Source organism: Lepidochelys kempii, chromosome 11 (genome assembly GCF_965140285.1).
Source record: "Lepidochelys kempii isolate rLepKem1 chromosome 11, rLepKem1.hap1, whole genome shotgun sequence".
NCBI lineage: Eukaryota > Metazoa > Chordata > Testudines > Cheloniidae > Lepidochelys > Lepidochelys kempii.
In genome coordinates, this window is record NC_136390.1 from 10,398,123 (window position 1) to 10,412,312 (window position 14,190).

At 46.4% G+C, this 14,190-nt stretch overlaps 1 protein-coding gene across 11 annotated transcripts in view; it reads right to left on the reverse strand.

Annotated features, from left to right (window-relative positions):
• The window catches only part of SEMA5B (semaphorin 5B), a 363,514-nt gene that overhangs the window by 20,332 nt on the left and 328,992 nt on the right, over positions 1 to 14,190 (reverse strand). For all 11 annotated transcript variants that reach the window (XM_073305098.2, XM_073305088.2, XM_073305090.2 and 8 more), the window contains 3 exons: positions 13,227 to 13,376; positions 12,403 to 12,447; positions 4,816 to 5,021 (listed from right to left, as the gene is read on the reverse strand). In XM_073305098.2, coding sequence (XP_073161199.1) covers positions 4,816 to 5,021; positions 12,403 to 12,447; positions 13,227 to 13,376 — 401 coding nt within the window. The remainder of the gene's footprint in view (positions 1 to 4,815; positions 5,022 to 12,402; positions 12,448 to 13,226; positions 13,377 to 14,190) is intronic.

Sequence of the window (14,190 nt, forward strand, 5' to 3'; positions counted from 1 at the left end):
AATGGAAGCCCTTCCACTGTCTTCAGTGGGATTTGGTTTTGGCCCTATGTGCAGGTGCCTTTCCCAGATGTTTCTAAAGCTCAGTCCACACGCTTTGTAGAGTCAACACTTAGCCCCCTTTAGTAACAAAGAATTTAACAATAAGAGGAAGTTCAGTTTGAGCCTTATCTTCAGGCATGGCTGCTCTAGGACTCCTATCTCAGGACAGCTCAGCCCTGACCTTGGGTCCTCCTTGCTTTCAGTCCAAGATCCCTCCTCCCTTATATCAAGTGCAGAGCTAACTAGCCACTTGGAAAGAGTGGGCTGCTGAGCAATTCTCAGAAGGAACAAAACCTGCTAAGAATGCCAGTCCACTGCAGGTTTGCTCTCCCCTATTATCATCAGTTATTAACTAATCAGCCTGACAGTACTGAGGATGTTGTAGGAGGTTCTGTAACCCATTCTGCCATGATGCCCAGTTCAAAGAGCTGCTAATTCTTATTTTGTCGTGCCCTTGTACTGCATAGTACTTGATATTGTCAAAGCACTGTATGAATTTCACTAATTAATGAAACGTGAACTACTTATTAGATGACCCCAAAAGTCTCTCCCTACAATTTATGAATAAGAACTCAAAATCTATGTATTGCTGATGAAAGCATATGTATGAAATCTTTTAAAATGTCACAGCTAAAATATCTAATAATAGAATCCACAGAATCTGACTAAGCAAGACAGAAATTCAAAAGAAGCCAGGAAAATAAAACATTTTTGTACAAAACCCTATCGTGGCACGTTATCATCAACTAAATGATCAATAGGTCATTTTCATCAATGGCATTTACATATGATCTGCATTAATGTGTGACTGTACTTGAGTGTCCCAACAAGGCTAATACCTGCTAAGATTGCCGTCATTAAATCTACCTTAATATAAAATTCACCTTGATTTACAATTCCGCATTCAGCACTGTACATTTGAGTGTAACGCTCTCAAAAACTTTCAGTTGTGTTCACCTGCTGATTGGGCAACAGAAATATTTCAAGATGAATACAAAATAAAGAAGGTTGCAGAAGTCTTAGTAGTATCAAAAGAATAGAGAATATAATAGAGCTGTGTATATGCTCAGGTTTATGTTACCATCCAGTCAATGTGCATTATTGGTTTCTTTTACTGCAAAGTAGCCAACTGATCATATATTTCCTTAATCTCAGGTTTTATTAACCCATACGCACGCACATAGACACACACCGTGTCCGTGTGCATTATTCTGACCCAGAAAATCAATTGGAATTTAAATGTTTAGAATACAGACAGGCCCAAGCCAAAATTCCAGAGCACGTCCCATTTTTAAGAAGGTGAATTTTAGCCCCCGTGAATTTAGAAGGACAACAAGGTTCATGTTCCTGTGTAGAGCTCTGTAGGATCACACTGAGACCATGGACCCTTCTTTAACTGATGATAATTCTATCTAATATATTTTTAAACTTAAAAACCATTAGGAACATTTTTAAGTTTCTCCTTTTTAAAAACCAGAGCAGGGCACAATCTCGCTCATCAAAACAAACATCTACCACAGATTAGTTTGGCGGGGACAAAACATAAGCAATGAAAAAATCCCCCAAAACACCTGCTGAAGTTTGTCAGCTACTCGCAAATACAAAACTAACTAATAATACCCCTTTGTCTTATGTTCCACACACACACAAGCAACCTCTCTTCAACTGCCCTAACACTACATTATTTAGAGAACAGTGAGAAGTGACTCAACTGAAGTGTAAGTCTAAGGTTCTTGGACAGACTAGAAGTAGGGGTTTAAGGTAAGAGGAACTATATGCAAGCAGATTTTAAGGAGACACTATTTTACAGAGGGAGTGATGATTAGGGAGAAGGGATTTCGTTTAAATCATTTGCCTTCACCACACCTGGATGTCCATACCACTCATTCCCCACTCCCTCTGTAAAATAAGATCACTTTAAATTCTTCTTAATATATAAGGAAGGCCCTTTTACCCGGAACTCTTAGTTCTTGTTGGTCCAATGATCTTCAATTTACATACTTCAGTTATGTCGCTTCTTAACGGTCTCTAAACAACCCCCATCTTGTCCATAACTACTTATATGCAAGTCCCTCCTTTCCATTAATCACCTTCACTGCCCTACCTTGTACTGTGTCCAATTAGCTAAACCTTCCCTCAAATAAAATAATCTAAACTGGACACTCCAGAATGTGATTTAACTAATGCTAAGAATTCCTGCATAATATATACACCCCCACTTCAGAGAATCCAACATCCTATCACCTTTTACTGTAGCTGCACACAAGAGTAAACATTCAGATATTCAGTCTGTCAAAAACCCAGGTCCTTTTCTGATACTGTATTAACTAATCCATTGCCATTTTAAACTATGCTTCACTTCAATATTATTCCTACCCAACTGCATCAACTTTACACAGACACATTCCATTCCATAATCCATTTGCCCAGTCAATCAATATTAGTCTGTAATCAGCTGTATCCGTCTGAATCTTAGCCACTCCCACTTTTTTAGTAGCGTCTGCAAATGTAATGATCTTACACATTACAACAACGTTTGCATTATTACCAAAATATTAATATAGTGCCCTGCAAGTTCCTTGCCCACTTCCAATAAGAATATACCCCTTTCACGCCAGCACTCTGCATGCTGCCCATCAACCAAGAGAGCAGTTCTGCAAAACTCTACTCACACGAGCAGGCCTTACTCACTGCTGCAGGCCTACAGAATGTGCCAGGACTAGTCACATAACTAAAAGGTTTACTCCTGTGGTTTCGGAGCTTTCAGGATCTGGCCTCAATTCTTTACCCATCTTCATAATTTATTACCTACCCTGTATTCTGAGACTTTATAGGATAATCCATCCTGTGAAACTTCGTCAAGAGCTTTCTCAAAATCCAGATATTGTCTGCTGCTTCCCTTCTACCTAGATCAATATTTATTTAATTTAAAAAAAGGAATCCAATTTGTGTGACATGATTTACCGTCCACACATGAATGCTGACTCTCATTATTATGCTGCACCCTTAGTAAACTCTATGCAACTGTATCCATAAGCCACCAGGAAACATATTTTTGCGATTGCATTTACAAACTTCACAATCCTGCAAGGTGCTAAATAGCGGAGGAGAGGCCGTAACACCCATCAGGAAGTACTCAGCACCTCAATCAAGACCGCAGTTACCAGATGAGTCTGTAGTTTTCAGACTCTTATAATTTTTCTTTGAAGTACCAGAACAATAGCCACTGTCTTCCAATTACCTGGTTTAGCCCCATTATCATCATTGTTGTTATTATTATTCGTATCATGCTAACACCCAAAGGCCTCAATCAGGAGTGAGGTCCTCTCGTGCTGGGCGCTGTGAAAACTTTTAGGTAGAAATGGTCCCTGCCATGAAGAGCTTACAATCTATGGCCCCGATCCTGCAATGAGCACAGTTCAAAGTCTATGGGTTCAGAAGTCTGCCTGCATGGAGCTTATTGCAGGATCATGGCCTAAACAGGAAAGAGGCAAGCAGCAAAAGACAGACAGACAACATACACAAAATGTCAGTGAAACATAACTACTGGGGGAGGAGGGGTTGTTTGTTGTTGTTATAACTTCCAGACCATCCTCCCCACTGTGTTCCTGTGCCCCAAGACAGCCTGCTCCACTCAAAGTCCCTTCCTGCCACCTCAGCAGTCACCATTCAGCTGTCTGATCCCTAATCTCAACGTGAAGCTGCAGAACTGGAATTAATTTGCAAACTGGATACCATCAGATTAGGCCTGAATAGAGACTGGGAGTGGTTGGGTCATTACAAAACCTAAACTTTATTTCCCCAACACTAATTTCTCCCTACTGTTACTCACACCTTTTTGTCAACTGTCTGTAATGGGCCACTCACTTACCACTTCAGAAGTTATTTTTCCTCCCTTGGTATCCTGCTGTTAATTGATTTATCTCGTTAGACTGACCTCACACTTGGTAAAGCAACCCACATCCTTTCATGTATTTATACCTGCTCCTGTATTTTCACTCCATGCATCTGATGAAGTGGGTTCTAACCCACAAAAGTTTATGCCCAAATAAATGTGTTAGTCTCTAAGGTGCCACAAGGACTCCTCATTATTTTTGCTAATCTCATCTATTCCTGGTAGACATCATCCATTACTACCCCAATTTTACTCAAATACGTGTTTACCACTGTTTCAGTATTCTCAGTCTTCTCCAGCACATTGTCTCCGGCACCCTCCTGCAATTCCTCCAGGCATGTATTGCTAATGCTCTCCTTACGAAATACAGTTCCCAAGGGAGCATGTGAGTTCTACTATCATTTCTTCCTACCTCCTTAAGATCAGATTCTTCCAACCTTTCACACACACTGAGTAGCCTCATTGATTTCAATGGAGCTACTCACAGAATAAGATGTTACCCAACATAAATAAGGGAGGCAGAATTTAGTTCTTATTCTGTTGCTCCAGGAACGGCCTCACCAAGTCTCTCCTATTTTTCATTCCCTCTGTGTATTTAAAGAATCTCATCCTATTTATCTAAATATCACTACTAGCTATTTGTTCTTTAAGATTTCCATTTTTCTTTCCATTCTTTCTATTTCTTTTTACCAAGCCCTAACAGTGCTGTCGGGTTATCCCCTTTCTGACTCTTTTATGGACGTATATATATTTTATATATGTATCACGTTAGTGCGCACACACACACACACACACACACACATAATTAAGACCATAGCATAAATATATATGTAGGCAGCTGTTATCAATTTGCCAGGGGTGTTTCTGGTAAAGTACCCTACCTTGAATTCCATGGGCGTGTACTTTTCATTCTTGGGGGTTGTGTTGCCTTTGTAATGGAGATGGTTGGGAGTGGTTGGGTGGATAATAGTCGATTCCTGGGACTGCCGCTGACAGCGCTGACAGTACACATAGATCACAAAAGTTAGGAGACTGGAACCAAAGAAGCAGGAGACCCCGGTGGCAATCAGATGGATGAGACTAAACCCTGCAAGCAAAACAACAAGTGATGCTCCTTTCAAAGAACAGCCTTCTTCCTCTCGGGACAAGAGCACAGATACAAGTCAGAGCTACAACATCTTGAATTCAGTGGTGATAAGCTGCTGAAGCCAGTATTTCATGTTCAAACATACAAATCAGTCCCCCCCCGCCCCCACAGCTCTGTCTTGCTGAGTTTAATGGGTCCATACATTGTTTTCTCAAAGTTCTTTCACTGTCTCCCCATTCTCTCTCCCTCTATTGATATTGAAACTAAACATTCTGTTAAGCTGACAGCAACAGAAATGAGGCATACAGACAATACATGTTCATGGCTTGCAAAGCACGGGCATGTCATGGAAATGGGGGGCTACAAAAACTCAGTGTTTCTCGAATGGAAAATAAAAGCCCTCTTTGTTGGCGACCCAAAAATATTCAGTGGGGGAGGCGTATGTGGGGAAGCAGCATGACACATTCCTCCTTTATGTAATCCCCACGGATACATTGACAATGCAAACAAAAAACCCATGGAAGCAAGTCTCAGAGCCTGGGCCAAATGACTCAGCCATGTGGGGCTCCTACTATGGGGCTAAAGAATAGCAGTATAGAGGTTCCTGCTCTGAGACCCACCACCCACCCCGCCGGAAACCTCTACACTGCACTTTTTAGCCCTGAAGTTTGAGCCCCACAGGCCTGAGTCAGTTGATCCAGGCTGCAACTCGCAGCTCCAGGGCTTTTTGCAGTGTCCACATACCCTAAGTGTGCTCAGCCATCTTGTTTATTGACGATTAGTCTCCCCTCACTATCGATGAGGTGTACTAGCAACACTAAAGAGTGTGCTGGTAGGTGCACAGGAGGGTCCCGGGAAATGGGGAAAACGAGAAGGAAACAAAATGGGCAGTGGGGAGAAAACAAAATACCAAGGAAATGGTCTGAAATATTCTTTGATCAAACTTCTCCATGAGCTGCCCAGACAGAATCCCAGGCAGACCCTGGTGAGGCAGCTATAGTAAAAAGATGTCGAAGAGCAGAGCTCTTAACCTGAGGTTTCAAACACTTCCAGTACAGCACGTTCTCTGCTGGAAGGAGATGCATATATGTCGGCAGGCGAAACCACAGGCACTGGGAGGTAGCTGAGAGAGGTGAATGGAGGAAGTCAAATAAATGCTAGGAGAGAGTCATCCTTCTTACATTTTTCATTCCTGCTTCACCCCAGAGAGCCTTTATATGGTCAGGGTATAACCAATGGCCAACAGCTCTCCACCTTACACAAGAGGAACAGCCCTGACCGGAGTCCATGGCACAACCAGCACTAGCAGATGTAGGAGTGGGGACTGGAAGAGTCTTGCGCAGCACCCAGATGTGACCCTGTTTAGTGTCCATCTTCAATCAGAGGGTGCTGCTTTCCGGTCGGAAGAGTGGAGCTATTTGAGAACCAGCAGCGTTAGCCCAAATGTACATTTCTACCGACTTTGGTCTGCTACACAAGTTGAGAGGAACCACTGCACTACTGAACATCAACATGCTCACTGCTGAGTGCAGCCACTTATGTTCAGAGTCTAGCTATCAGAATCTTTAGGTAGCCTAGGAAAGCTAAAGAATTCATCTGCAGAGGCTGCAGTCTCAACTTTGCTGGGTGTGGCAGAAGTGACTGCCTGGCAAGCAGCGCTAAACTGATGCTTATTCTTGGTCTGCCCATGATACAGATATGCCTCTTTCTGCCTGCCAGAGGTTGGTGACATTTTACTTTTCGGTTGACATGCTTTTCAAATAGAGAATTTCACCCACTCATTTTACTGTTTTGCTCCAATCTTCATTTTAAAAAACCCCTATAGAAATAGAGTGTAATAGAGAGTTTGATAGGGTTCTATCGTAATTACATGAAGGAACATACAGAATTGAGTAGACCCATAAAAAATGGTTACCTACCTTTCTTAACTGTTGTTCTTTGAGATGTGTTGCTCACGTCCTTTCCATGCTAGGTGTGGACACGCCCAAGTGCACAGTTGTCAGAGATTTTTGCCTTAGCGGTATCTGTAGGGTTGGCTGTGGCACCTGCTTGAGTGCTGCGCTCATGCATCAGTATATTAGGCACCGCCGGCCCTACACCCTCTCAGTTCCTTCTTGACAGCAACTCTGACAAAGGAGTTGGAGAGCGGGCAATGGAATGGACATGAACAACACATCTCGAAGAACAACAGTTATGAAAGGTAGGTAACCATTTTTTCTTCTTTGAGTACTTGCTTCTGTTGACTCACAAGAAGTATCCATGGAGATGGGCTTGGAGTTCACGGTCATGCAGCTTGCATTACTGCTCTACCAAAGCCAGCATCATCTCGGGCCTGCTGGGTAAGCGCGTGATGTGATGTAAATGTGTGGACAGAGAACCAGGTGGCAGCCTGGCAAATATCCTGGATCGGCACTTGGGCTAGGAAAGCTGCCAAAGAGGCTTGCGCCCTGGTTGAATGGGCTATTAAAATCGCTGGAGGAGGCACGTAGGCCTGGTCGTAGCAGCAGCGGATACAGGCAGCGATCCAGAACGAGATTCTCTGAGCTGACAATGGATGACCTTTCATCCTGTCGGCCACCGCGACAAACAACTACGTCAACTTACGAAAAGGCTTGGTCCCCTCAATGTAGAAGGCTAACGCCCTTCTAACATCCAGAGAATGCAACCTGCACCCCTCCTCCGACTTATGGGGTTTAGGGAAGAAGATAGGTAAGAATATGTCCTGACTCCTATTGAACTGTGAGACCACCTTAAGCAGGAAAGCAGTGTGTAGCCGCAGCTGGACCTTGTCCTCGTAAAACACCATGTTGGGCGCCTCACAAGCGAGCACCCTAATCTCAGAGACCCAGCGGGCGAATGTTATTGCAACCAGGAATGCAACCTTCCAGGAAAGGAGACGGGGAGAGCAGGAAGCCAGAGGCTTGAAGGGAGGCCTCATGAGCCGCGACAGCACAAGATTCTGGTCCCATAGAGGCACAGGGTTCCTGACGTGAGGGCGGAGGCGTTCTAGGCCCCTGAGGGATCTGGCTGTCATGTCTTGGGAGAAAACTGACCTGCCCTCGAGCGGAGGATGGAAGGCTGAAATAGCGGCCAAGTGGACCTTAGCAGATGAAAGGGACAAACCCTGGAGTTTAAGATGCAGGAGGTAATCCAGGATTAACTACAGTGAGGCCCGCTAAGGTCGAATACTTTTGTCCAAAGTTCAGCATGTAAACCATTTCCATTTGGCCAGGTAGGTCGCTCTGGTAGAGGGTTTTCTGCTGCCCCGCAGGACCTGTTGGACACCGGCCGAACACTCCCGTTCATCCACATCGCTTAAACCCTTTTCTTTGTCCTTTCTCCTGTAGGAAACCCTGCCAGGAAGACCCCCAGGACCTACGAGGAAGAGATGGAGGAGGAGGCCAGAAGTGCTTTCTGGCCTGCTGTGGAGTGTAGAGGCCTAGCAATTGCTGGGTGACCCGGGAGTCTTTAAGGCCATGCAGCCTTGCATCCGTGAGCTCAGAGAAGAGCCCTGTGACCTCAAATGGGAGGCCCTGGATAGTGGTCTGCATCTCTTAGGATAACCCCAAAGATTGTAGCCAAGAGCTGTGCCTCACGGTAACTGGCGAGGTCACCACTCTGGTGGCCAAGTCTGTAGCATCCCAGGCCATCTGCAAGGTGTCCTTTGCCATTGCTTTGCCCTCCTCCAGGATCGTGGAAAACTCGTGGGCCAGGTCCTGTGGAAGGGCCTCCCTGAACTTGCCAAGGGAGTCCCATAAATTACAACTGTATCTGCCCGACAAGGCTTGGTGGTTGGACCCCCAAAACGGTAGACTGGCTGTAGAATAAATCTTTCTGCCAAAGAGGTCCAGTTGTTTGGCATCTTTATTTTTTGGTGAGCCGCTCACCTATCCCCGCCTGTCCCTCTTGTTACCTGCGGACAAAACCACTGACCCCGCTGGTGGGTGTGTATGGAGATATTCAGACACCTTTGCGGGGACATAATACTTCTTTTCTGCCCTTTTGGACGTGGGTGGAATCGAAGATGGGGTCTGCCACCGTGTTTAGAACCCCTGGACGGACATGCAACGTGATGCGGGCCGGGGTAGGAGATGACATGACATTGAACAGGTCATCTGACTGCTCCGCCAACTCCTCAATTTCGAGGCTTAAGTTAATAGCCACCCTTTTAAGGAGAGCCTGGTGCTCCTTAAAGTCGTTGGGGGGATTGCCAGTCTGAGAGGGCCCCGCCACCGCTTCATCTGGCAACGAAGATGACGGAGCAGGTTTCCTTTCCCTTTGTGAGGATGGCTCCTTGGGCGGTGGCCCCTGTTGTGCTGCCCCCATGATGGACTCCACATCATGATCTGAACCTGGTGCTGGCAGTGCCAGGGTCTTTTCTAAGATGGCCAGGGAGGAACGGTGGGAGCAGGGACCTGGCATCACCGGTACTCCCCAAGGGTTCCAACACAGCCATTGGGCAGGTCACTGGCCCTGCTGCCAAGCTGCAGTGCTGGTCTTGTGGGCCGACAGGGATTCGGACCCCTTTGGCGATGGGCTGAACCCTGTCTCCGACTCGGACCAGTCCCCTTCCCGTGATCATGGTGGTGCTGTGGAGGCCAGCATCTGCCGACTAACCCTTGTTGGAGACTGGTGTCTAGGGAGCAAGGATTGCCGCCTGTCCCTCGAGTGGTACCATGGCAGCGAAGATTGGTGCCGCGATGGTGACCGACGCCTAGGAGACCACCTAAGCTATAGGGACCTGCGCCAAGGTGATCTTAAGCAGGAGACTGGCCAGTACCGGGATCCCGGTGCCTCAATTCCGGCATTCAATGCCTTGTGGAAGGAGAGCGCGGTGCCAGGAAGCTGGGCCTTCTAGCTGGTGACCAAGGTTGTGGGACCGGGTTCCTACGCCGTGGGGATGGGGACGAATGCCTGTGATTCGGGGACTGATGGCGCTCCCCTGCCCTTTGGGGAGGTCCCATGGCTTGCTTGCCCTTAGATTGCAGAGCCTTAGCCATGTCCGGTGCAGTATCTGTGGTGCTGACAGGCCCAGCAGGTTTTTGGCTGTCTGGGCCATCTCGGGTGACGAAGGTCCCCATAGGAGCCAGGATCCCTTACCGCTCCTGGGAGTTGGAGTCACATCCCTGGCTGGGCTAGGGGGGTCCAACCATAGCAGTACCCCCCTGTAGCTCTGGAGCGGGTACGTGGCCTAAACGAGACCCTTTGCCCAGAGTCCCCTTCCCCTTCTTGGTTGGTGCCGGGGAGCTTTTTTTCCTGTGCCGCTTCTTGGGCACCGGCAAGGGGGAATGGTGCTGGGAGGATCCTGGTGCCGGGGGGGCGCTCTGCACTGATGCCAAGGTGCTGGGAGTTGAGTCTGGTCATGAGGGCTCTGACACTGGGCAAAGCACAGTCTCCATCAATAGGGCTCTCAGGCAGATTTCCTCTCCTTCTGGGCTCTGGGGCGAAAGTTTTTGCAAATCCTGCACTTGTCCTTTATATGGGATTAACCCATGCACTTCAAACAGCACTTCAAACAGACATTGAATAGGATCACTGATAGGCATGGGCCTGTTGCATGACGAACATGGCTTGAAGCCTGGGGAATGGGGCATGCCCCACTCTGGGGCGAAGGCCCAGCCAGGACTCTAACTACTAAACAACAAACACTTACTTAAATTGGCTAGGTACCTAAGAACTATGAATAACAATGGGCTGTTAAGAACCGCTAACGCTCTTGCGATGCAAGATGAGGTGCTATGACCAACCATCACGGGTGGGAAGAAGAAACTGAGAGGGGTAGGGCCAGCGGCACCTAATATACCAAAGTATGAGCGGGGCGCTCAACAGGTCACCACAGCCGACCCTACAGATACCAGTAGGGCAAAAATCTCCGATGACTGTGCACACGGACACACACACACCGAGAATGGAATCGACACGAGCAAGCACTCGAAGAATCTATGGTTTACTTTTTAAAAATTGTATCTAAGGTGCCACAAGTACTCCTTTTCTTTTTGCGAATACAGACTAACATGGCTGTTACTCTGAAACATAGCAGGCATATAATTTTTTATTATATTTTATAGGTTGGTCCAAAAAGTCTACAGAAAGACTATAATTTCCTATTAAATTTTATAGGACTTTTCCATCAGTGCAGTTCCCTCCTAAAAATCCACTTCTGCCTTCCTGGTTCATCACTTTTTAAATGTTGGTTTTCTCTTCAAGATGCAGCACAAGGAGCTTCTATTGATTAGCCTCTTTGCCAGATATTGTAAGATGCTAAGTCATAAATAATATTAGCCAGGGTAAAATATAAATTGTAACTGCAAATAAAATATCAATGGAAAAAGAAGACAGTTCAAATTGTCAATAGGAATGCATAATTCTGGAGTGCAAGGATAATCAGGAGCCCCGGAATAGGAGCAGATACCTTGCATTATTTGGGCAGGAATAAGTGATGCAGAAAGACAATCTTTATATAATTGGTACTGAAGTCATAATTCCACTGACTGCCCTGCAGCCACAAACCAAGAAGCTCCATATCAAAATACTGATGTTTTGTCTTTTTTGTCATCCCTTGGAAGGGAGACCTGCTCTGCATGGGCCAGAAGCTGCGCTTCATCTTGAGCACTTACAGGCACAACTGGTGATTTGTATTTCACAAGAACTTTGTGTTCACCATCCGTGGAAATCTACCAGAACCCCAGTGTGACACTCCTCTGGTACCGTTTAAAATGTACAGGAAAATCAGTAATCCGTGTCCCCAGCAGCATTGTAGGGAGCAGTTAGGGCAAGTCACAGAAATCTTGGAAGTCTTCAGAAGACCTTATCAATCTAGAACTAACAGGGCAGTAGAGAGGTGAAGTTATTGATTGGACCTTCCAAGTTCTACACATAATGAAGACGCAGCTGCTTGGGAGATAAACAAGATCATGAATGGAAGGGAATGCTTGGGAGGATGATGGTCCACTCTGATCTAATCCACCTTGTCTCTCAAACCTCATTATACTGCAAAGGTACAGTCTGGGATGTTCTACTCATTGAAATTTTCATAGCTGTCTGAAGGATACCTCCCTCCAGATAGCTGGAATGTCATAGAGGAATCTCTCTTAATTTCTCTTGGACCATTTACAAGTGGGCACAACAAGACAGGCATGTGCTCCCTGCTAATTAATGACTCTGAGGACCCAACCCAAATTCAGAAATAAGTAAGAGTCTTGGAACTGACAGCTGGACAGAGCAATGCATTCTTCCAACCTGACTCAGACAACGAGACTCCATGGGAATTAGGGCTATCAGCAGGATGCGAATTGGGTAGATTAATGGTTTGGTTGATGCTGCCCAGAAAGGTAAAGCCACATTAAGATAAAAATAAGATATATAGTTAGCTGTACTCTACCTCCACAGTTTGTGCTCTCATCAATGCTTGAGGCCGGCAGGATCACTAAACAAAGAGAAAGCATTGGGGAAAGTTGTCATTTTGCCTCAGTTGCAAATACCCCCTTTGCTCCTTGCAGAAGTTGGTTGTGCATTCCACAGCAAGCTGCGGGCCTAAGTGGAGAGACTGGCTGACAACACGGAGCAAAATGTAACAAAAACTGTATAAACCCTAAGGACACAAAGGTGCAGCACAGAAAACAATAATTAGAAGGGTACTTCAGTCTAAAACTGCTAAATATTTGCACAGGGGACTCAAATTCAACTGACACAAAACCTCAGGTTCCAGGTGTTCATGAACCTCAACCTGTCAGCAAAACTACGCCCGAAGAGCCGTCAATGGCCCCTCTCCCTTCCCCACATCAGCCCTATAAGCCCAGACGCCTTGCCCTTGTGGGATGTTTCCCCTGGGGTGTCTGAATGAACAAAACTCCAGTCGCCAACATTCACACAAACACCAGGGGTTCATTTAATTAACGCTTCATGCACTGCACCCTGCAGGGTTTAACGGCCCCAATTCAAATTAAGCAGCTCACTTAATTTATTGTAGCTGTAAACAGTATTGCCTTATGGGAGAGCTGAGCTGCCACATCCATTTCATGCACTGTATGTTACAGAGGGGTTTTTCAAAGAGATCTGCAGGTGTGTGATATGCCATTGCCATTATTTCTAATGGGCATCCAAACCCCTTAGGCAGCTCTGGACACTGCAGCATATGTTGACTGACTGTCAATCCTCCTGAGCGAAACCTGCTTTCCTGGCCCTGTGGGGCTATGCCGCACCTACCGGGAATCTCATTGTACAGGCAGTCTTGGTACTGTGTGCTGTTTCCGACGCACTGGGATGACTCTGGACTGTGCATCTCGCAATAACGGCTGCGATACTGGATCCCGTCTTCGTTGCACAGGCTCCACTCTGACCAGTCCGACCACCCACCTTAAACCCAACCAGTCTGAAATCAGGAATAATGTGCACACAAGGCTACCGGGGCGGGGGGGAAGGGGGGGACACGACACAACGACGACACACCCATACGATCCCAACTTCCCCAGTGTTTGGGGGTGTCTGAATCCTAATTCTGGTGTAGGCCCATCTCTAGTACGACCTACAACAGGGAGCCTTCAGGGGACTGGATTGAACTCCCTCAATATAATCAACATTACCACTGTGCAACCAAAGCTTCAGTGCAAAGCAGCCTGAAGGCTGACTTAACCAGCCCCAGAAGGAAAACCCAGACTAGGGGGATCCTCATGGGGCTTAGAGTGGGCATAAAGGCTCCTAGATCAGCCCTCTTCCTGTAGTGGCACAGGAGCTGGCTGGGGTTTTGTTCTAGCTGCCATAATGCCCTCATGGGGGCATAACTTAGTCAGCCTGAGGGCTGCTCTAATGTCCTACTGGCCACCAGCCCAGCATGCAGCCAACCCAGGATCAGGGGAGCACAAAAGTGGCTTCAAACCACCTCTGCACCCTTTTCCCAACCACCTGTCAAGTTGTGATGTGAGCTCCCCACCCATTCTGTGTAGCGCAACACAGGGAAGGAAAATCCCTTGTCAACTGCACAGGCTGCTACTTCGGAGACGCCTTTGGCTTGTCTTGCGCATGTCTCCGCTCAAAACCAATCTGCTTTTTCAATTATTTTAAATGGATCAGCTATCAACAAGATTTTGGCAGGCTGGCTGGCTCTAGAATACCAGGCCATGCTCTAGTGAACAAGTTAAGAGGAAGGTGATGCCATTAGTTTTAAGAATAG